Source organism: Emydura macquarii, unplaced genomic scaffold (assembly GCF_026122565.2).
Source record: "Emydura macquarii macquarii isolate MOO-44397 ecotype Brisbane River unplaced genomic scaffold, CSIRO-AGI_Emac_v2 contig_1876, whole genome shotgun sequence".
Classification (NCBI taxonomy): Eukaryota; Metazoa; Chordata; order Testudines; family Chelidae; genus Emydura; species Emydura macquarii.
The window spans coordinates 4,518,904-4,543,016 of NW_027132013.1; the positions used below are offsets into that span (position 1 = coordinate 4,518,904).

Sequence of the window (24,113 nt, forward strand, 5' to 3'; positions counted from 1 at the left end):
CTGGCCAAGCAGTGGAGAAATTTTCAGTGCTGTCAGACTGGCTCAGTGCCTAGGCATGGCAATCCAACATCTTTCATCACTAATCTCATTAAAAAAAAATCAATGGAAAACCACAAACAAAAACTTCAAGCTCAAATTTTTAGCACGTTAGTCACTCAGTATTAACTTCAGCCACAGTAACTCAGAAGGAAAATCTTTACATTCTTCCAAGAGGGGAAAAATGCAATTGGTTGTTTAGGCCCTGATGCTACAAGTAGATCCACATGAATGAATCTCGGTGCCCATGTGCACTCCCATTGATTTCAAAGGGATTTCCTGCAAACATAAGGGTTTGCTGCATAGCTCCAATTGTAGAATCAGTTCCTCATATGGTCTGAAAAGGGGAAAATATTATGCATGTATTTCCAACCTTTTACTTTGCTCCTCAGCGAGTCCTAAGGCCTCTTCTGCAGCTTCTCTCCTATTCCTTTCTTCTGACAGTGTTTCTGTCAGTTGTGACAGAGCCTGTTGCACTGAATCATACTGCTGCTCTGTCTCTGCAAGCCTATGGCAAATGCAAATAATAAATCAATTTTAGGCACAGAAAGAAAGATTAAATTTCCTGATCATCATCTTATGTAATTTACTTTTATTTATTACAGAGGTCCAGGTACACTGAGTAGAGCTTGGTGAAATATTTTCACTGAAGAAGGCATTCTTGGCATACCCAAAACTAATCAAAATTCGTGTTGAGTTTGACTAGTTTCCAGCAAACTAAAAAACTCAAAATGTTTCGGTAACATTGAAATATTTTGTTTTGAACAGACTCAAAAATTCTTTTTGATTTCAGACATTTTGACATAAGCAAAGGAGGACTAAAGCCACGAAATGGCTGGGAAGTAGGTCATTCATAAAGCAATTCACAGTCACCTGGCCCGGAAGAAGAGTGGGAATGACTCTATAGCCCAATGGTTAGGGCACTCACCTAAGATCTGGGATAGCCAGGTTCACGTTCCTGCTTCAGTGACTAATTATTTATACACATTGGAACAACTTCCACGGGAGAGACTGAGAAAGACCCACACCAGAATAACCAGTGGCTAGACACTCTCCCGCAGTGTGAGTGACCCAACTGCAAATCCCTTGCCCATAGAGAGGGAAATCAAATCTGGGTTTCTCTTACATCCCAAGAAAGACCCCTAACCACCGACCTAAAGGTTATAAGGGAAGCCTCCGCCTCCCCCTAGCTTTTCTGTGAACCTAGTTCTCCTTTGCTCTTGTCAAAATTTTCAAAATTGTAACAAAATGCTCAGTTTTGACTTGATTTAAAAATTTTTACTTTTTGATTTCCCAGAAACTTCAAAAAATTCCTTTTCAGTTTGACCCGAAACAAAACACTTTGTACATTTTTTGAAATTGCCAATGGATCAAAGAATTCAGTATTTGCCCAGCCCTAACGCTGATTTGGAGTTCAAGTCAAGTCACTCATAACTTGAGTATGACAGGTCTGGTTTTAAAAATAAAGAAAATATCACCAAATATACCTCCAATTTTTTTCATATTTAAGACTCCTACTGATGCCTATTTCTTATATATACTTTTAAAATCAGTAGATCTCAAAGTGCTTCACAATCTTTTAAATGTATTTATTCACAATATCCTGTGAGATAGGGAACCATTATTATCCCCATCTTACAGATGAGGAACGAAGCACAGAGGCACCAAGGTCACACAGGAAGTTTGTGGCAGAGCAGCAAATTGAAGCTGGGTCTCCCAAATTCTAGTTAAGTGCCCTAACCACTGGACCATCTTTTCTCTCTGCTAAAATGCACTGGAAATATTCCCATTCTTAAACATCAACTATTTATCTTCCAAAAACAGCTTCACAGAGAAACAGGAGCATGCTACTTCTGCTCTACTGCTTCACTGTCATGAATAAGAACAAAAGCACTGTAAGTTGATGTAATCAATCCTGACCTTTTTCTGAGTTCATTTAGCTCCATATTGTCTATTTCAACAATAACTGCAGCTCTCTCTTGCGGAGCTCCTGGGGGAACTTCTGCTCTAGTTTCACCCTAGAAAATACCAAATATTAAAATACTACTTTTAAAAAGTAAGAACCTGATGACCATGTTTCCAGTTAAAAACTCTGTTCTGTCAGTTGAAAAGAAATTAGTTTCACAATTTAGTGGTGTTTGTATCTGATATTCTGCCATTTAATCCTTAACTTCTGGAGTTACAACTTTCTAAATGTAAACACAAATAGAGTCTGCCTTTGCTGTAAGGAGGACATTTCCTATACAAGCCACAAGATTAAAAAATTCCATGACTTCCATTTACACGTTTATTGTTTGGCCTTTGGGGATTTCTTTAATGTCAAATAAATGGGGTAAGTGAGCAGGTTGAACACTTTCTCAAAGTGGCGTGTGTGTGTTAAAACAACCCCAAAAGAAAGGCTTTCAGTGAGTAAGGGATAAGCAGCACGCTGCAGACATACAAAAGGACAGAGATGGTGGGTTTACACTAAAGGATCCCTACCAGTAAACCAGCACACACACAGACTGGATCGACAAACAGGTTTCACCACAGGGGATCGTCTTTACTCTGGGGACAAAAACAATGGACTTTGGGGGAGAAGGCAAAAAGACACCATTTGCTCCTTCACTAAGGAAGCAAAATGAACAGAGCTTTTTGCATTCATGAAAGAGGGTTCCCAGCCATCTTGGTTGGAAACACTGGGAGACTGTTTTAGGAGAGAATAAACTGCTTTAAGACAGATGGTTAACCAGTGAAAATTAAGGTTAGTCTCTAGAAAGCATATATTGATTTTGCTTTATATGTAACCTTTTTGCTTCCATTATTATCCTTATTCGCTCTTTCTTAAATCTTAGCTTTTGATAATACACTTATGATTGTTTTCACTATAAATATAGCTCACTGGTGTGATGTTGACTCAAACAAGACAGCATGTTCACTGTCTCCTTGAGGATAGCAAACCTGGCAATTTCTGTGAGTGTCCAGGAGTTGGGGGCTGGACGCTGCAGGGAATGCTCTGAGCACCGGAGTTTGGTGTGTGCCTATCAATAGCCTGCACAGAGACAGCAAGGATCGCAGAGGCCCGGAAGCTAGTGCTTGTGTTGCCAAAGGATGTTACTTTCAGGGAGCCGACCTACAGCAGGCACAGACAGGACCACTTCATGATAAGGGCTGACAGTGGGAAGGTGCCTCACCAGCCTGGATCCCTTGAGCATCACAATATGTATGTATGCAAAAGATGACAAAGGATACGTACTTGTTTATCGAAAAACAATTGAGAAGGCTGGTTCTGCAAATGTAGTTGTTAGCACAAAACAGATCTGACTTTTTGTAATTTCCATAAGCATTACCCTTAACATCTTATAAAATCTACTGTGACAAAGTTAGAGCCCCAGTGATCATTATCCAATCATCTACATTCATCACATCCTAATGCAAAATGAAGGCCTCTTCTGAATGCCAAAGGGACTGATCAGAAATGGCATGTCACGCTGCTCAATAACAAATTCGCACATTCACAGATAAATTCAGCCAAACAAACTTGGCTATGATAGTGCTCATTCTAAGATAGACCCCAGATGATCCATGACATGATACAAGTGCAACAAAGTCTAAGTGTATGACTCCTTCAACACTGCTTTTATCAATCCCGCCTCCACCACTTTCCCACCCAAATCATCTAATTGGCAGCTAGCTTACTGGACTTACTGTGGCTTGCTCTTTAAACAAGACAAAAATTATAAGACCCATTCCTTTAAGGACTCCAGAGACAGAACTTGCATTGGTTTAAAAAAAAAAAATTCCAAATGTAGCATAGAACCAGTTTACAATTGCAAAGACAATTAAATCTGTGGACACTAACAAGTAAACATCTGAGAAATCAAGTCCAAATTGAGAGCAGGTAAAGCCGCATATAGCTACAAAAAGAAGTGAGCCATTTTCCTTACCTCATAACTGACATATGAACCAGCAAAAATATCAATATTATACGAGCTGCTTACTTCACATTAAACACTGGAGGAAAACTAAGAAAGATTACAACCCTTTAAAAGCTGGAGTTGGGACATGAGACTAAAAAGATAGTAGAGAGAAAAAAAAAGACTTCACTGTGTTCACTTTACCTGAGCAGTATCTTGGAAGGAACTAACTTGCACTATCTGGTATTCTCTCTCAAGTCTGAAATAACGATTCTGCAGATCAGTGTAACGCAGCTGATTTTCTCTTAGAGTCTGGGACACGGTCTTCAACTGGGCAGACAACACAGCATTCTCTTCTACCGACTGCATTACCTGAAACAATTCAACCTTTAAAAACAAGAGCTAACAATTCTCTCCCTAAAGAGATATACTGTGAAGTTGAGATTTATAGTTGAGAACAATTGTACATAGACTGAAAAAAGTGCAGCAACAGACAGTGTGATGGCAAAAGCACAGGCTGACAATTTTCAAAAGAAAACAAAGGGAAGAGTTTAAGGAATTCTTTTTCAAAGATCATCTATAAATATATATGCACAAATAGTTTTACTCAGAAAAGGGTGCAAGATAGAGAACTGCACACAGAACTGTTTGTGCATATGTGTTTGCCTGATTTATAATTGCAAATGCGTTTACCTGCTGATTTTATGGATGCATTTTTAAGGCACTTTGAAAATTTGACACCATATGGCTCAAATACCATACTAAGCGTAGAGGAATTTCAACTGTTCCTGTCTTAAATGTAGTCTTTTTGCTTTGAATGTGATATAGTTTTGCTGCTGCAACTTCTGTACTGCAGACTGCAAGGTCAAGTGGATCTGTCTCAGTCAAATAACAGCTATAATTCAAAGATATTAGAGAGACTTTTAGCTTGCCAGTTCCACTCTGAGCCAACTTTGCTATATTGCGTGATCTAATGTTGTAGTAATATAAATACACTATGCACAAATTAAATATGCCTGGTTCCTGGATTCAGGTAGATGAAAATATTTCTGTATTCACATTAGCTATGCTCCACATTTACACAGAGTAGTCCACAGCTATCTCCTTCCCCACCTTTGAGTTCATCTGCTGGAAACGCAGCTCCCTCTGGTGCATCTCCTGAAGACAGCGTTGCAGTTCATTCTGAAGCTGGCTCTTCTCAGCTAAAAGATGATTCACTTGTTCAGGGATGTTCGTACTTCCAACCAGAGTGGCCGTTTCTAATACCTTAAACACCACCCAAAATTCAGGGTTAAATCTACAGAAACTGATAATGATAATCCATCATTTTAATAAACTTTTTAAACCAGTGATTTCTACAATCCCATTATTATTTCCCTTTCCCAAGTTCCCAATGAAAGCTGTTATTTACATAAACTAACATCCCACTGGTGTTTCCAATTTAACCATTGCAATACTGAGAACATGAAGAGAATATGACTCTAAACAAATGAAACTAACTTCACTGATTTTAAGTGTGCAAGTGAAGCAAAACAGAGAAAGTGAAAAACAATGAAAAGCAAACTACATTTTTGAAGTTCTGTCAGTTTTAATAACATAATGCGTTAGTAACACAGATAAAGGAAGGTGGTTATTTTGCAAGTATGAACGTAAAGCAGACAATATCCCCTTACAAAAAAATACCATCACTCTTCACACCGAATCATAGAAGTTGGGCCTTGTCCATCTCTATTTGGCCAGCATTCCACTATCCTATCCAACTCCAACAATGAAAGGCGGTGTCCTACTAACCATTTCTAGTACCAGTTTTACATATTTAATCATACAGTGGGCTTCTACCACTTCCTTTGAGATACTATTTTCCGCTCCAATAGTATTCACTGTTAGAAAGTTTTTCATATTACTCATGATTTGATGATCAGAAATGGATAGTATACAATAGCCTTAATCTTGGCTACTAACTGTTATTGTCATTAGCCAAATTAGAAGGTTAATTTACTCCAATGTTCCTTTGGGTCAGAAACACCAAAGAGGACATTAGGTTAAAATAACACTTTTCCTTAGATCTTTACTGTTCATACACAAGATCTGAGGAACAGAAGAATTACTAGACTACATGAGATCTGTGGTCCATCTAGTCCTGTATTCTGTCTGCAACAACAGCCAGTACCAGATGCTTCAGAGGAAGGTGGAAGACACCTTGCATTGCACAGGGGGGATAACCTTCCCATCACAATTGGTCTTTGCCTAATTTCCAACAATTAGAGATTGTCTTTAAAACTCTGAAGCATGAGGTTTAATATCCCTTGCAACATCTGTTAATATTTATCGCTCTGGTTGTTCTTGTAATCCACACACATGACCAATCCTTTTTGGAATCTTGCTAAGGTTTTGGCCTCAAAGACTAAGTGTAGCAATGTTTCTCGGCCTAATTACACTTTGTATTAAACAGTATTTCCTTTCAGCAGTTTTGAATTTGCCACCTTTTAATTTCACTTGTTCTTGAAGCATGAGAAGGGAGAACAGAAGTTCCTGATCTACTTCTGTATACCATTCATTATTTTACATACTTTTATCATGTTCCCTCCTATTTGTGTCTTTTCTTACATAAAACAAACCTTTTTTTTCAGTCTCTCTTCCTATGAGAGAGGCCTCTGATCATTCCTAACACCCTCTCTCATTCTGCAATATCCTTTATAGGATGGGGTGACCAGTATTGCATATGATATTCCAGATGAGGCCACACCACTGATTTATGTAAAGACATAATATCTTCAGTATCATTCTCCATTCCCCTTCCTTATGCATCCTACCATCTTGTTAGCTTTTCTGACCACAGCTGCCTAATAAGCAGAGCTCTTCATTGAGCTGTTCATAATGACAACCAGGTCGGTCCCTTTCTTGATTTGATACAGTTAATTTAGAATCCTGTAAGGTGGAGAACTAGTTTAATATTTCCCCTCCAATGTGCATTACTTTGCATTTATCAGCATAGAACTTAATTTGCCACTGTTGAAAAGTTCCAAAGGGGTAGCCATGTTAGTCTGTATACAGCAAAAACAACAAGAGTTTTGTATCACTTTAAAGACTAAAAAATTTAATTTCGGCAGGCATAAAAATATGGAACGCTTCCATATTTTTATGCCTGCCGAAATTAAATTTGTTAGTTTTTAATTTGCCACTGTGTTGCCCATTCACCTAATTTGGTTAGGTCCATCTGAAGTTCCTCTCTAGACTGGACAAACCTAAATAACCTTCATATCATCTGCAAATTTTGTCACCTTACTGCTCACTCCCCTTTCCAGATTGTTAATAAATAAATTAAACACCACAGAATCTCACACAGGACTTTGATCATCCCATTGTTAATGTTTGACCAAGATAAAAATTAACCATTTATTACTACTTTTTGTTTTCCGTTTCTTAGCCAGTTTTTGACCCATTACAATACTTCACTTCTTACCACATCAGTATTATTTGTATTATTGTAGCGCTTAGGACCCTAGTGATGGAAAAGGACCCCATTGTGCGAGGTGCTGTACAAACACTTATGTTTTTAGTAGCATTTTGTGAGGCACCATGTCAAAAGCTTTTTGACAGTCTAATTACATCAGCGTTTCCCTTTATCTACTTCTTTACTGACACATTCAAAGAACTCTGACAAATTAGCAAGATATGATTTTCCTTTGCTGAAACCATGAAACCCAATATATCATGACCTCCAGATATTTTACTATTCTATTTTTAATGATTGCATCAACCAATTTACCAGATACAGATGTTAAGCTTATTGATCTGTAAATCACTGCATTACCCTTTGAGCTTTATTTAAATATACATAGACTATTTGCTATCCTCCAATGCTCTGGTATCATACTTTGTCATAGTTCTCATTCTGAAAATGGCTTTCAAGTTTAAAAGTGTTAACTGACCAAGTGTTTTTGTTTGTTTGATTTTTTTAAAATTTGGTTTGGTTTACCTTGATTGGGTAACTACTACCAATGGACAGAGATTCCTTAGCAATTATATCATGCTGTAATTTCTGTAATTCTGCAATCTGATGGTCCTTATCTGCAACAGTCATCTGGAACTGATTTCGTAGTGCTTGGGACTCTGTCAGCAGGAGTTTTTTTTCCATTCTGAATACAAAAAATTAAACTAGGTGTTAAATTATTACATAGTGCATAAAAGTCAATGTGAAGAATGAAGCTGGCCTCACTGCTGTTAGAAAGCTTACTGAACAAGGCATTGAAAAATATACTGCACGTACTTCATTGACAAGGGAATTAGACACTGTGATGCTGGCAGATCAGGTGCCAGCTCATCATGCCAGGGCCTCAGGCCTCACTGACCACTTACAAATGCATAGCTGGAAACCAGTCTGGCTTACCTGTGTGTTAGCACCATCAAAATAGATATCAGATGCTAAGTTGATAAGAATGTGTTTAGACTTTATAAAATGCTTGTAGAATGCTTCGTGTACTGACCTCACTTATAACTTCTCTAGCCCATGGTACAAAGTTATATTGAGTGTTTGCATTGTAAACTTCTGTAATTGTGTAATGCACTAAACAGGAAAAGAAGCATTAATTAAGGTAAAGGGCTCAACTTGCATACAAGATGGCCCACAAAAGGCAAATGAGGTATTGTGTAACATCAAAGGAAAGAGGCCCTGTTGATTGCATTCTCCAGGAATGAGAGACCTACACATGAATGAAGTCAGTTTGGACTTTGGAGTGGAGGGGATAAAAATCCCTGACAAGAAGAAACTGGATCTCTTTTATGCGGTCTGGACTCTGAGGGGCAAAGATTCCTAAAAATAAGGAGACAGAGCCCCATGCTGTTTGGCATGGGTTAGCCTGAAAGACATTTTGAATTGACAGATTACAACAACTTTATCACCATTTGAATCAGACTGAAACTCATTTGTGTATATATGCTTGCTTACTTTAACTAGTAATTAACGCTCACATTTCTTTTACCTAGTTAATAAACCTTTAGTTAGTTTATTACAAGACTAGCTACAAGCATTGTCTTTGGGCAAGTGACTGGTCTCTTGGGACTGGAAGCAACCTGAATATTTTGTGTTCTATGGTGTAAGTGACCATTTATCAGATAGTTCAGCTTGCCTGGGTGGCAAGATGGACTGGAGTGTCCAAGCAAGGGAATTGTCTGTAACTCCATTATAAGATTATTGCAGTACTTTTGGGAGTTCACATTTGTTATTGGGTTGGTGAATTCTAATTATAGAACATACAACCATGCTGAAGTGTCTGCCCTGCTTTTTGACAGTCTGCCCTAATGCTGGCACTATCAGTTATGAACCACTCCAGACCATGCGACAGACACAATGAATGCTTCTACTAAACTTTAAATGTACTGAAAACTATCGCGGTCATCATGATTTCATGTAGGCTCAAACCACTTTAGTAAGAAAACAAACTGTATCTCTAGGCAACACTGCTATGCATGACAGTGTCATGCACGACATTAGAGCAGTGCAAACCCTTCCCCCATTTCAGTATGAAATTCATTGGTGAACTATGTGAGGGAACTGGTGGGCAGGTTACTTTAGAATGCTCTTCATTCATGTTCCCCAGTGGTTAAATCTCATTGCTAGAATCAGGTTTGATGGATTCATGTCTGTTTGCAAGTATTTAACTAGCACCAAATTGGGGGATGGACCTCAACTCGTCAGCAACAGCAGAACTCTGATCTCAAGAAAAGAAACTACTTCTTGTAAAAATCAAACTGAGGTCCTTTATGTGAACCAAAATATAATTATAATGATATGACTTCCAATAACTGCTGGGAAATTAAAAGTCTTTGCATGCCAGTCTCAGATACAGAGTGAAAATGACTTTTGCTGAAATGAACCATCTCAATCAATTTCCCATTTCCAATTGTGTGGGCGAGTCTTAGCTAGTTGGAGACAGAAAAAACACCCTGTGAATTTTAACATATGTCCTATCCCCCCAGACTTGAACTAGAAATACACCGTGAACAGCATCCTAACAAACATTCAGATCCAGTGGACTGCCTCCTGAGAGGCACTAAACATTCAAAAAATTCCCCCTGCTTTCCATCAGAGTGGAGGGAACTCAGTTCCTCACAGGATCAGGCACAAAGTTTACATATATCCAAGTAGCACCACAAAGTTCCCCAAAAATTTGAGACGTGAACAAAATTTAAATGAACCCCAACTGGAGCATGGATGCAGCTCAAACCTGAACCTGGACTGATTTTCAGTATCACTATGACTTGAGCTGAACAGTTTGCACAGTTGTACAAAACTTCCAACATCTCAGGTAGTCTTACACCTGTAGCTATTGTTTGTGGGAAATACATATTTTACTCAGCCATAGAAATGGTTAATCTTCTAGGGAACAATATACCTAGTAAAGAAATTAGATACCCAAACCAAAATGTTTACATATCAAAGCCAGCAAACAAGACAGAAAATTCACCTCCCAATTAGGTCCACTAGAGACTTATGTTGAGCCAGATTTCACTATATAAAAGGAATGACATTAATGAGGAGCAAAAGAAAAAACGGCACTGAAGTAGAATGTCACACATAATGGAAACCTTTCCATGGCAATTTTTTGGTGAACTACAGTAGAACCTCAGAGTTATAAGCACCAGAGTTACAAACTGACCAGTCAACCACACCCCTTATTTGGAACTAGGAATATGCAATCAGGCACCACAGAGATTAAAAAAAAAAGCAAATACAGTACAGTACCATGTTAAAAAAGCTACTAAAAAATAAAGGGAAAGAAGCATTTTTTTCTGCATAGTAAAGTTTCAAAGCTGTATTAAGTCAATGTTCAGTTGTAAACTTTTGAAAGAACAACCATAACGTTTTGTTCAGAGTTACAAACATTTCCGAGTTACAAACAACCTCCATTCCCAAGATGTTAATAATTCTCAAGTTCTACTGTATAAACCTTCTTTGTCAGGTAGTTATATAAGGATGTTTCATTTTGTCTACTGTATCCCACTAAAGATTATTTTACATAAACAATGTAGACTTTTTGTTCAACCCAATATTTGTACCTTAATCCAGCTAGTTCATTCTGGTATGATGATATCTGTATCTCAGTCTCCTCTTGAAAAGCTTTTGTCTGATGCAAGGCTCTCTCGAGATCATCTACCTTGGCCTTTAGTTTTGCTATTTCAGCAGTTGCAAGGCTAGCTCCTTCTTTAACCTACATGAAAAACACATTTGGTAAACAAAAATAAAATCCGTATAATAGAAAAATCTAGTTTAGTAACAAAACTATATTTATAGAAGCATGGCTTCCTCTCATTCCTCTATTGTTTGTACTGGTCCCTGCTGTCTAAGATCTCAGTCTGAATCTAATTGTGCTTTCCTTGTACAATTTGTATTTTTCTTAGTATTTTGCTAATTTAGTAAATTAAAACATCACAATCCACTAAATCTCCATAATAGAGACACTAATTCCTTGCATTTTTCTCTGAACTTGGCAGAACACATCTAATCAAATCTTACCAGTCTCTCCCTATTCATCTGAAATATTTCCAAATTACCCCTAAAATAATTTCTCTCATTGATGCTGTCAGAGGCAATGGGAAATGAAGCCGTGCCCTAATTAGCTTCATGAACTACCTTTGACTTGCTGAGTTCCTGCAGCAATCTGTCTCGGTCATCCTGAAGACTAGCCATGGACTTGGAAAAGGCCTCAATCTGTTGAACATAATTCCCACACTCAGATGAGAGCCTGGTAATCTCAAGGTCTTGGGTGGTTAATGTCTTGCACAAATTTTCTATTTCACCAGCAAACTGATCAAGAGTGATCTTATTTTCAGCATCAATAAGCACTGGGTTCAAAAAAGCATGTTCCTTGAACACACTGAAGAGATTTGATTTAAAGTCATTCAGGTCAGCTTCAAGTTCATCTGCTCTTTTTTTTTCAGACTTGAGTTCAGATGTGTATTTGCTCTGAAGTATCTTGAAGTCCTCTATTAATCTGTCTCTATCATCTTGCAAAGCAGTCATAGATTTTCCAAAGGACTCATTCTGGGATCTCAATTTTTTATTCTGAAATTGTGCTTCTAATAGCCTCTTCTCTGCAGATGCACCAGCTTCATTCCCCAGGAAACGAGCATCAGACTCAAATGTAAAAGTTGTCTTATTGTATTTATCTTCTGCATCTTTTGTATTTTTGCCTACTACATTCTGGACTTCTTGAAACTTGTTCTGCAGTTTTTCTCCATGTTGTACATTAGATTTGAAATCTTTTTTTTTATTATGTTGCTCACACTCCCTACTTTGTGGTTTCTCTCCAGATTCAGAAACTAGCTTCTCTTTGTTTATTGATGCAATTAGAGACTCTAAGTCTTTAACTTTGGAAGTTAATTTCTGATTTTCATGTTCTAAAGATTCTGCATTCTCCTTTTGCAATTTATTAGTCAGCTGCATATCTTTGAGTTGTTTTTGAAGATCAAATTTTTCCAATTCCAGGTTCTTAATGCAATCCAATTGCTGTTTAAGCAACTCTTTCAACTGATGATCTTTCAATGACAAAACTTGGTTAAGATCTTCCCTGTACTTTATTAGTTGTGCACTTTGCATTGCATTTTCAGAATGAAGATCATCTATCCGATTCAAAAGTTTCCTTAATTCTTGTTTCAGGGCACTGTTCTCACTAGCATTGTTGGCTAAGAGACTATCTTTCTGACTTAAAACATTTTGGTGATGATTCTCCAGATCTCTATATTTAGAAAAGAGATCATCTCTGTCATACTGGAGAGATGACATTGATTTTTTAAAGGCATCAATTTCATTGGCAATCTCAGCCTTATCTTGTATTGCTTTGTCTGCTTTCATTTGGAGATTTTTCAGTTCATTTTCCATCCTCTGATAGGCTTCATCAGATTGTTCTCTCTCTTTTTGCAGAGACCTTAACTGCTGTTCATATTCATTTATTTGTTTTTTATGCTGTGTCTGTATCTGAGTTAGATATCCAGAAATCTCCCCAGCTTTGGAAGAAATGAGTAGAGAAATTTCTGCATCTTTGTTGTTCAGCATTACCTTCATTTGCTGAGAAATAGCAATCTGTTTTTCCAACTCAACATGGGTCTTTTCTTTTTCAAATAGAAGTTGTTGCAATTCCTGTTCTTTTATAGTAACATTACTTTCCAATGCTTTTATCTCTCTTCCTGCATTACTACTATTCTCTATAAAATGATTAAGAGAATTATTTTCTTTAACCAGTGCTTGCAAAGCATCTTCTTTTGACTGAAGAGCAGTCTCTAGTTCTTGTTGTCTGTTGATAAGAATCAAATTTTCTTCCTTTATTCTGCACAGTTCACTGTTGTGTTGTGCATCTACAGATTTTTGCCACAAGTGCATTTCATTCTTGGATTCTTCTAACATGGAATACTGAATTTTCAATTCCTGAATTTGAGCCACTTTGTCCTTCATTTCTTCTTGTAGAGACATTATTTTCTTGCTACTGTCATCCATCTGCTTCTCTTTATTTTGAATAACCTCTTTGAACTGTATTTCCCAGGTTTTCATTTCATCCATTACCCGGTCCCGATCATTTTGAAGAGAGGACATACATTTTGTAAAAGCTGCTAATCTGGCTAAAGTTGCATTCAAATCTGCTTGAAGTTTCTTGTTTTGAGAGTCCTTAATGCTGATTTCCTCTTGCAACTGATGAAGCTCACTAACTGCCCTGTCTTTCTCCCTCTGAAGGATATTGTGTCTTTCCTCAAGGTTCAACCATTCTCTTTTGTGAACTGTTTTCAGTTGCTGAAGGCCAACCTCCAATTTTTTCTCACATTCTCTCCTTTGAATTTGTAGTTGGTCTTCTTTCTTCTTAAATTCCCTTTTCCCATTTAAATTCTCAATTGTAAGCCTCTCCAGTTCACTCTTCGACTCATCCAACAAAGCTTTTTGGGAAGAAAGCTTTTCATTCAGATTATGTATTTCTTCATTTGATTTGGCAAGCTTTTCTGTAGTGTTATTTAAATCTTCTTCAAATTTTTCACTCTTTGATTGTGATAATTTCACAGATCTTTGCAAGTCCAGAATCAGTTCGTGGAATTTAATAGAATCATTTTGTAACTGGTTAATCTCTTGCTGCTTCTCCTTTAAGAGCTCTTGCAATTCTTTGGTTTTGTTTTTTGTCCCACTATTGTCCCTCTGGGCACATTTCACTTTCTCCTCAAATACTTTTACAAGATGCAACTGTTGTTCCTCTTTTTCCCTAATCACACTGCATTTCTCTTCCTTTAAGTCTCCCAACTGTTCAATCAGCAAACTGTTTTGTAACTGTGCAGATTTCAGCCTGTCTGTCAGCTCATCCACTTTTTTTATATGGTTGAGCAACTCTGTCTCCAGAAATTCTCTCTCATTTTTTACTTTGTAAGAAGTTTCTTGCACATTTTCAAGTTCTTCTTGTAGAAGACACCTGTCATCTTCTAAAATCTTAACTCTCTCATTTAAGCTAACAATTTCTTGTTTAAGACTTCTAGATTCATTTTCTAACTTTGATAGACAGTTGGTTTTCTGGTCCAAAGATTTTTCCATTTCTCTTACTCTTTCTGAAATCAATTCTCTCTCTTGCTCTAGGATACGCATATTTTTCTCTTTTTCTGAAATATCATCATTTAACAAAGCAATCTGCTTTAATAATGATTCTCTTTCATTTATTACTGCGCTGATTTTAGACTGCATATCATTCTGGGACACTTCCATTTGAACTTGTAGGTTTCTCAAAGCTAATTTAGTTACATTAACATCATTATGAAGGACCTCATTTTGATTCTCAGTTTTCTCTAAAGCCTCCTTTAAGTTTTCAGAAGTGTGTTTCAATTGCTCATTTTCCTCCATTAGCTGCTTGTTCTGCATAACAGCTTCATGAAGACGATGCTGGTGATCTTCCATCTGTAATACATGTTCACGTGTCTGCCTTTCTGCTTCACTTTGTAATTCATCAACTTCCAATTGTTTGGATTCAGCAGTTCGTTTCAGTTGGTTCTTTATATCTTTGTTTTCATTAATGGCTTCCTGAAGCTGTTTCTCAAGCTCATGTTTTTCAGATTCTGTTTCACTGAATCTGTGAATAGCTTCTTGCTTTTCTTTTCTAGCGACATCAATAACCTGCCTCATTTCTGCTATTTTACTACTGATATTCTCATAGGCTTGCAGAAGTGACTCATATTCCTGCTTTGATTCACTATGTTTAGCTTTCCATCCTGTTAATTCAACTGTCTGAGAATCTTTTAAGGTATTCATTTGGAAAGAAAAAGCCTCTTTCTCCTGAACTATAGTCTCCATGGTACATTTCAGACTTTCACATGCAGCAGTTAGGTTTTCATTCTCAGTTAATAGTCTAGCATTTTCAGAAACAAGGGTCTCCTCTTCACACAATGAAGAAATAGCATCTGAGTTTTGCTTTTCTCTGCCAAGTTCAGACAACAAACGTTCAAGGGTACATGCTTTATTGGTCAGTTCTTCTTTTTCTAACATTAATCTGTCAATCTGATCTTTCAGAAATTTATTTTCTTTCAGGGCTTCCTTACGTGATATTAAGGCTGCTTGGAGTTTTCTTTGGAGACGTTCTCTGGACTTCTCATCTGCAGCATTCTTTTGCTCTTGTGGTTCAGGACCATCCACATTTATATTTTTTTCCAACTTTTCTGGAGTTGTTTTTGTTTGTGTCTGAATTTTGTATTTTTTTCCTTCTATTATCTTAGCTCTCCCAGAATGATCATGTTTCAGTGACTGAATACAGATGTCTGTGTCTTGGAACCTCCCTTGGAGCAAATTAATTTCTGAATGTGACTGTACCAGTCCCTTGTTGGTGTCATTTTCATCTTTAACTTTCTTGCACAAGACCATAGTATTGCTTACCTCAGAAGCTTCTACAGCCTTTTCATGCAGCACACTTAACTCCATCAGCAGTTTTTTGTTTTCTTCACTGAGATATTTTAATTCCTTTTTCATAGAGAGTAGTTCTGCATTGGATTTCTCCAAACTGTTGATGGACTCCTCTTTCTGTCTCTTCATTTCTTCAAATGCCATTTTAAAATGTTTGGCTTCTTCCTGGCTTTCCTGCAAACTGAACTGTAACTGTACAACTTCTTTCAATATTCCCTTCTCCTGATCAAACTTATCTTTGAAATCCATTAGAGAACAATGCAGTGCCTTAATTTCCTCATTCTTTTCTGCAACTTGCATATTGGCTTGTTGAAGATCAACCTTCAATTTTTCAGTTTCCTTCTGAATCGTTTTGTAATTCTCTACACTCTTTTTAATTACAGTTTCCTTCTCATTATTCATGTGTTCAATCATAGTTTTAAGGTCCACTGCCTCAATCTCATATGTTTCCAACTTTTCTCGCAGTTGACCTATCTCAACAAACAGGCTGTCTTTGTGTTGCTCATACTGCTGTTCCAGTAGACTCATGGAATTCTTCAAGTCTACCGTCTCTTCTGTTTTCTCATCAAGTTCTATTGATGTCTTTCTCAACTCATCCTTTACCGTTTTTGTTTCTTCACAAAGTTTTGCATAGTCGTTACTTAGTTTCTCTAACTCATTGTCTTTCATTGTCATTTCAAGCACTGTCTGTTCTGATTCTCCTAATATAGGTTGAACCTTATATTTTTGGTCATCTGATTCCAATTTGTTCTGGTCAATAGTTTCTTGTTCTTGAAGTGCTGCCACATAAGACTCCAACTCTTTCTGTAGAGAGTATATTAACAACTGATTACAATCATACTCTTCACACTTTCTTTGATGAGCTTCCTGGAGTGCTTTGTGTTCATTTTTGAGACGTTCAAGGTTTTTAGTTTGTTCATCAAAATCTGCTACAAGTTTAACATGTTCTCTCTTTTCTTTTTGCACTTTTTTAATATTTTCTTTCCAGGTCAAAAGTGATGCCTGAAGTTTCTTTTGAAGGATTTCTTTATCTCCCTCTAATTGACTTAGCTGATTAACTTCACTATTGAAATCCACGGAATGACTACAAATGTTCCCAGCATAAGGTTCTACCAAATTAGTATCTTTCAATAATTCCTCCTCCTCCTCTACAATTTCAGCCTTGAGATTTTCAAGAGTTGCAAGAAGTTGAGAACATTCCTCTCCATATTCTCTCTCTTTCTCATTAAGTACAGACTGCATGTGAGCAAGCATAGAGTCCTTTTCCTGCATGGACCTTAGATTTTGCTCAGATACTTTTTCTTTTTCAGCAAGGATCTCTTTTAACTTTGCAATACTGTCCTCAAGCTTCTCCAAACTGGAGACTTTGGCAGAAAAACTTTCATTCATGTTATTTATCTTGAAATCTTTCTCAAATAGTTCTTGCTTCAGAGTTTCAAGATGGGACTCAAGATCTTTATTTTGTATTTCAAAAAGTTTCAACTGATACGTTAACTCATCAATCCTCTTCAATAATTCCTCCGTTTTTTTATGCTCTTTTTCCATTTCATCTTGTCCAATCCTTTCAAGTTTTTCAAGTTTTTCCATTAGATCTTTTCTTATTATCAATGCAGCTTGAAGCTTCCTTTTCAGGCTCTCTTTTTCCTTAACTAGCTTCTCAAGATTAAACTGCAGCTGTTCTTTTTCATTCATTAAGTCTTTAAATGCAGTTTCTTTGTTGCTTAATTTAACTTGATTATGTTCCAGTTGTGTCTTACAATCTGCAAGTTGCTGGGATACTCGATTAATATCTCCTACTGAACTACTCTGAACAGTTTCCAGGTGCTGTAGTTTGGTGTTTAATATACTTCTCTCTTCAGAAAACTTCACCATTTCATTAGACATGGATTCCATGACTTGAGCAACAAAACAATCCTTTTCTTTCAGTTGCTGATTTAGTACAGAAATTATATCCTTCTGCTGGTTAGTCTGTGAAGTTAAATTTTCTACCAGGTGGTCTTTTTTCTCCATTTCTTCTAGGAGACTCACTACTTTTTTACCTTCAATGTTCAACTTTTCATGATGGGTTTTGAGTTCTTTTTCTGATTTATCTATTTTCTCTTGAAGTAAATTAACTTCCTTGTTCATTTCTGTTAACAATTTTTCTCTTTCTTCCACAAGAGACTGTTGTTTATTCAACATGTCTTTGAGAGTGGCCATTTCTTTTGACAGACACTCAATTTCAGATTGACAGGTGTTTTTCACCTTTTCAAGATCATTCTGCAACAGCTCCTTCTCTTTCTCTATTGACTGCATACTTTTTAATTTACCTTTCATAATATCCATATCTTTTTCCTTTTCTAAAAGAATAAGTTGCAATCCCTCTACTTCCATTTCTTTGCTCAGAATAGTGGATATCATGGTGGAAAATTTTTCCAATTTAGTTTTACCACCACTAACTTGCTGACCAACATCTAAAGTCTCTGCATCCTTTTCTTTGAAATGTCTACTACTAAGTAATGCAGATAGGCTTTCAGTTAGCTCCTCTTTTAGAGCATTCAGCTCTTGCTGCAAAGACTGGATTTTACCATCCTTTGGTTTCATTTCACTTTCTAAACTGCTCAGCCGCTCTTTAAGAATGGCATTTTGCTGAGTTGCCCTATTAAGTTCTGTCACACATTTGTTTTCTGACTCAAGTAGACTTTGCTCTAACTTTTCAATTTTAAGATTTAATTCAGAGACTTCTTCACCCTTCACACTAACCTGCATCTGTAACTGCTCTTTTTCATTCTTCGCCTGCAGTTTGACAGCATCTATCTGCATTCTTGAGTAATTCTCACTGACTTCTAGTTTTTCATGAATTTCTTGTAGTTCTTCTTTCTTTTGCTGTAACTGATTTTGGTATGTAATAAGTTCTTTGTTTTCTACAATCAACTTATCAATACTCTCTTGTAAGAGAATTTTCTCCTTCACTAAAGAATCCATCTGTTGCTCCAAGCTCTCTATTAAAAGTGCATTGTCATGGCAGTCTTGAGAGGATTTGGAATGTATATTGTTCAGCTCAGACTTTAAATGTTCAATAACTTTAGCCTGTTCAGTGCATTTCACATAGAGAGTCTGTAAAGTTAATTCTTTTTGCTGTGTATCTTGTTTCCATATATTTATTTGGTCTTGTGCTTTTTGGTGTTCACTTTTTACAGAATCCAGTTCTACTGTCAGAGAATCAATTTTCTTCTGGTTAATAGCAAAATTTTCTTCTTTTTCCTGCAAAACACTAGTAAGGCTTTTCACAGCTGAAGCACTTTTCTCTAGTTCCTCTCTAAGCAGCTCCATCTCATTAGTAAGAGCACAAATATTGCTCTCTGCCAGCTGTATACTGACATCTTTTTCATTTAATGAATTAAGTAGCCCAGCTATAACTTCCTCCTTCATACTAAGTGATACATTAAGTTTGTTACTTTGCTCATACTGTGCTGCAAATTTTTTCTGCAAAGATAAGAAACTATTTTCTTTTTCCTGTGCCAGTTCTTTGGACTTTTGTATTTCTTTTGTCAGTTCATGCATCTGACTCTGAAGCTGAGTAACTAACTGTATCTTCTCTTCATCTTCACTTGCTTTGTCACTTAGCTTCTTGAAGAGGCTTGTTTTTTCCAAAAGAGAAGATTCTTTTTCTAGCATGGACTGGCTAATATCATTTATTACTATCTTCTGATCATTTATCTCTTTTTTTTGTTTTAGTGTGGCTTCTTCCAGATCTATCACCTGATACCTTAAGACCTCACATTCTCTCTCTTTGTCATGAAGATCTGTCTTCAATTTATCATTGACTAATGCTGCATTATTGACAGCCATTTCCTTCTCTAGAACAATTGTTTTTAATTGTTCTGCTTCAGAAGTCAAAGACTCTAACTGTTTCTGCTGCATACAGGAAGACTCCTGTAATTCAGCAACGAGTGCTTTCAAATTAACATATTTATCTATATTTTGCTTTAAATACTCATCTTTCTGTATAATTGACTGATTCAACTCTGATACTTTTTCCATCATATTTTTAAGCTGACACTGAAGGTCAGAAATTATCTCCATATTCTCAGACAGTTGAAATCTAAGCAAATCAGATTCATCAGATTTATCTTTAAACAACTTTAATTCTTGGGCTTGCTTCTTAAATTCGTTTTCTTTTTCTTGTACTGCCTGTCTAAGCTGACTGGTTTCAGAGCCCAGAGCTTGTATCTGGTTTTGCAAATCTGAAATTATTTTCAAATGCTGCCCTTCTCCTGCCACTTTGTTTTCTTTCATTTGCTGAATAAAAGCTTCCTTCTCAGAAAGGAGAGCTTCTTTTTCCTCAAAGCCAATTTTTAATTTTTCTTTTTCACTGGTTAAGCTATCAATTTGGTGCTTCAGAGCTAAAATATTATGGTCTTGCTGAGACATGTGTGAAGACAAGGCAGTTATTTCACCTGACTTTTTCATTACTGTAGCATTAACTGTTTCAATATCTACTTTCAATTTTTCATTTTCAAGGTTTAGTATGTGTGCTTGGTGCTTTACTGACACAATTTCTGACTGGTGCTGTATCAGCTGAGACTGAAGAACACTGCATTCACTTGACTTTTTGCTGCATATAGCTGAAATGTCTTCCTTTTCATGCTTTAGCAAATCCCCTTCTTTCCTTAGTAGTTCTACTTGGTTATTTAACATCGCACTTTCTTCAATTTTCTCAGCAAACTGCCTATGTAGATTCTTAAGCTCTACACCTTGATTTTTTATAGTAAAGTCTCTCTCTTCCACCCACTGAGATAACTTTATATTTTCATCTTTAAGCATTTGAATTTCATTCTGTAACTTTGCCATATCAACTTTATTTTCCTCTGCTTGCTTAAGGAAGGAATCATTATGAAGGATTTGTTCTTCCAGAGACTTGTTTTTAGCTTCAAAATCCACAGTTGTGTCTTGAATTTGATTCTGTAATAATAGTATTTTTTCCTCACTCTGGCTGAGCTGTTGGACTAGTGTGTTACATTCTGTCAACTTATTATTTAGCATTTCTTCTTTTTCTACTTCTCTGTCTCTGGCATCCTTCAACTGAAGGATGAATGATTGTATTTGTTCATGTAACTGTTGTGTCTGCTCCCTGCTTTCAGAAAGCTGATTGGTTAGCATATTACACTCCTTTGTTTTCTCTAGCAGCTGCTCTGTGACTGAATTTTCTTTTTGCTCTACAAGTGTTGAAAGTTGCTCAACCTTTTTCATTAACATCTCTTTATCATAATTTAGCTCTGAAAGTGTTTTTTGGTACTCTGTTTCATTGATGGATATCTTATTCTCCATCTCTGCTACAGCCTGGGTTCTCTTTAACAGCTCACACTCCTTCGTGTCCAACAGTTTGGACAAACACTCATTTTCACTGATTAATTGTTGCTTCTCTTTTTCCACAGCATCTATGATATTTCTCAGATCTTCATTTCCTTTTATTTGCTCTGCCAAATCTTTTTCTTTCCCCTCAACAGCTGCCTGCAACTGCTTATTAATTAAAGTAATTCTTTGTGACTCTGCTTCCATCTTATTAAGTATTTCCTGTCTTTCAATTAGCTGATTCTTAAGTTTTTTAAATTCCATCTCTTTGGCTTTCAGGTCTCCAATTAATTTAAGTTTAGTCTCTTCACTTTGCTGCTCAACAACCTGAAGTTTTTGCTCCAATGCCATAATCGTCTCTAGTTTCTCCTGTAAAACCTTTTTAACTGTTTCTTGATGTTCAGTATGTTCTGTAAGCTGTGTGGATAACTTAGCTAATTCTTCATCTTTTTTTGCAGCTTCCAAAACTAGCTTGTTGTATAAACCTTTAACTGATTTTAACTCCTTCTCAAAACTCTGTTCCTTGTTCTCCTTCTCTTTCAGCAAATTGTTTAGTTTCTCCTTTGTACAGCTATTTTCATCAAGCTGGGATTTCAAATATTCAGTTTCTTCTCTGTGTTTTGCCTCAGTTTCTTGTAGCTTTTCTGCAGTTTTATTAATTTGTTCTTTCAGCAAAGTAATCTGTGACTCACACTCTATGAGTTTATTATGGTATGTAACATCGTTGGACTTGATTTCAGAACGTAGATCCTTAATTGTTATGCTGTTCTCACTGTTTTGCCTTATCAGTTCCTCGTTTTCTTTGGTTTTAGCTTCAGTTTGGCCTTTAGATTTCTCCAGTTCCAACTCCATTGTATTACTCTGTTCAGAAAGTACAGAAATCTTCATGCTTGCATCTCTTACATCAGCTGTTTGTATTTCTTTCAGTAAATGGGTTTCCCTTTCAGCCTTTGACAATGCTTCTTCCAATTCTTGTATTTCCTCCTCTTTGCACTGGACCTGACGTTTTAGAATAATAATCTGTTCAGAATACTCAGTCATACTGGAAGAGAGAGCAGACATTTCTTTATCTTTTTCTACTAGTACTTCTTTGAGGTTGTCAATTTCTCTTTCACGTCTCTGGAGATCTTGAATTAGTTGAGATCTCTCCTCTAAATGGTTTGTGTTCAGTCTGTCAAGTTCTTCATTTGTCTGGTCAAGTTCCAGTTGCATCGATTCTACAACAACATCTTGTTTCAAGGTCTAAACATCAAGAAAACAAGGTCACAAAAATATTAAGTGAAAATTACAGCGTATTTGGAAGGAAACTGCTTTTCTGCTCATGAGACCAGTATCTAAAACTAAATTATCACTCATTTAACAATGCTTGAACTATAAACCAGCATAATGATATAGTAACAAATTAAGGGTAATTTTATGATGGCTTTCGTATTCAAAAAAGTTTAGGGGAGTACTTTTAATAATTTCTTACATATTTCCACTCAATAGGCAATTATAATGGATCAAGCCAAACTAATCATATGAAAAAAAGTTTTCCACATCACTTTAATGACTTAGTTACCTTTTCTTTAAATGTAGCAACTTTTTCTGTTAGATCATTGATAACTATTTTCTGTTCAGTGCATTCCACTTCATATGCATTGTACTTCTTCAAGACTTCATCCAGCTTAATGTAAAAGAAAATTTTCACTGAGATATATAATTATACAAAAGAAATAATGCCTATATATGTCTGTAAATTACAATACTGATCTTAAGTTTACATAATTCTGGTTTATAAAGGAACTGATATGCAATCTACACACAGGGACCTTTTCATTGACCAATGACACACATTTGTATGGATAAAGCATAGCAACTGTGTAATGAGTCACAGCAACATCATAGAACAGTTCAGCACAAGAAGTTAGTAATACCCCATTCAGTTGCAAGTGTAGAAGACTCTACATAGGAAAAAATGATTGTAGTATTATTAGAATATGACTAGGAACCTAAGGTAAACACCCCCAAAATTTTAGTCATTTACATTTCATCCAAGAGATGTCAAAACAAAAATTATTCACAAGAACACAAACCATTATTCAAAAGGAATTTAAAATAAGGTTGGATTAGATGGGTCAGAGACTCAGTAATGAGATACTGAACCCACCATCTCAAAGTGACCAGTTTCAATCTGGTTGAGGTTACTCTAAGGGGCACACTCTCAAACTGACAGAGAGGGGACTAACAAGCTCCTCTGAGCCTGTTCAACTTCAATAAGATGCACTTGCAGGCTTGTTCTACTTGGAGGAGGGATAGCTTAAAAGGCAAAACCTGCCACAGGAAGGGGGTCGTGAGCAGGAAAAGGCTGCCCCATGTCAGACATCCGAGACAGGTCTGCCAAGACAGTAATGAGCCTCACCGTTCTCAAAGCAGCACAACACAGCTTCAGAGTAGCATGTCCCATGAAGAGGGGCTGGAAGCAGACCCTGTGTAGACTAAGCTCAAAGGGCTAGCCCAAGCAGACTGCCTGAGTTCCAGGTCATCCTTGCTTTTTTTCAGTTTCCCATGGACTCCCCTCCCCCATAAGAGGGAAGAGAATATTTCTTTTCTGTTTGTTTGCTTCAAGAATCCCTTGGGTGTCTGCTATGGGGAGGAGAGAAAGGCAGTACAAGGACCTGAAGAGGGATCTGAGGAGACCTGAGGGACCTCTGCCCCCTACACCATCCAACTAGCATTTAGTGTTTTTTATTAAATGAACTGACAAGTCTCAGTCCAGCTCCTAGTAGGCAAATGCCCAAATCACAACTGACATCCTTGTATGAGCAGTCTCAACAAAGAAACCAAAGGTATGGAGACTGAATTATTAAACTTCCCCCACACAAAGGAAGATCCTTCAGAAGAGGTGGAGTGAACTGAGATGGCAGTCTAGGGATGCCTGCCATATCACT

The 24,113-nt window shown here is 36.8% G+C and overlaps 1 protein-coding gene across 1 annotated transcript in view; it reads right to left on the minus strand.

The window, feature by feature from the left end:
• LOC137159356 (golgin subfamily B member 1-like) overlaps window positions 1-24,113 on the minus strand; it is a 54,177-nt gene that overhangs the window by 2,284 nt on the left and 27,780 nt on the right. Inside the window, exons 19-26 of the mRNA XM_067557526.1 lie at window positions 22,745-22,849; window positions 11,566-22,425; window positions 10,992-11,143; window positions 7,912-8,071; window positions 5,046-5,198; window positions 4,137-4,304; window positions 1,957-2,054; window positions 410-544 (exon numbers count right to left, since the gene is read on the minus strand). Coding sequence (XP_067413627.1) covers window positions 410-544; window positions 1,957-2,054; window positions 4,137-4,304; window positions 5,046-5,198; window positions 7,912-8,071; window positions 10,992-11,143; window positions 11,566-22,425; window positions 22,745-22,849 — 11,831 coding nt within the window. The remainder of the gene's footprint in view (window positions 1-409; window positions 545-1,956; window positions 2,055-4,136; window positions 4,305-5,045; window positions 5,199-7,911; window positions 8,072-10,991; window positions 11,144-11,565; window positions 22,426-22,744; window positions 22,850-24,113) is intronic.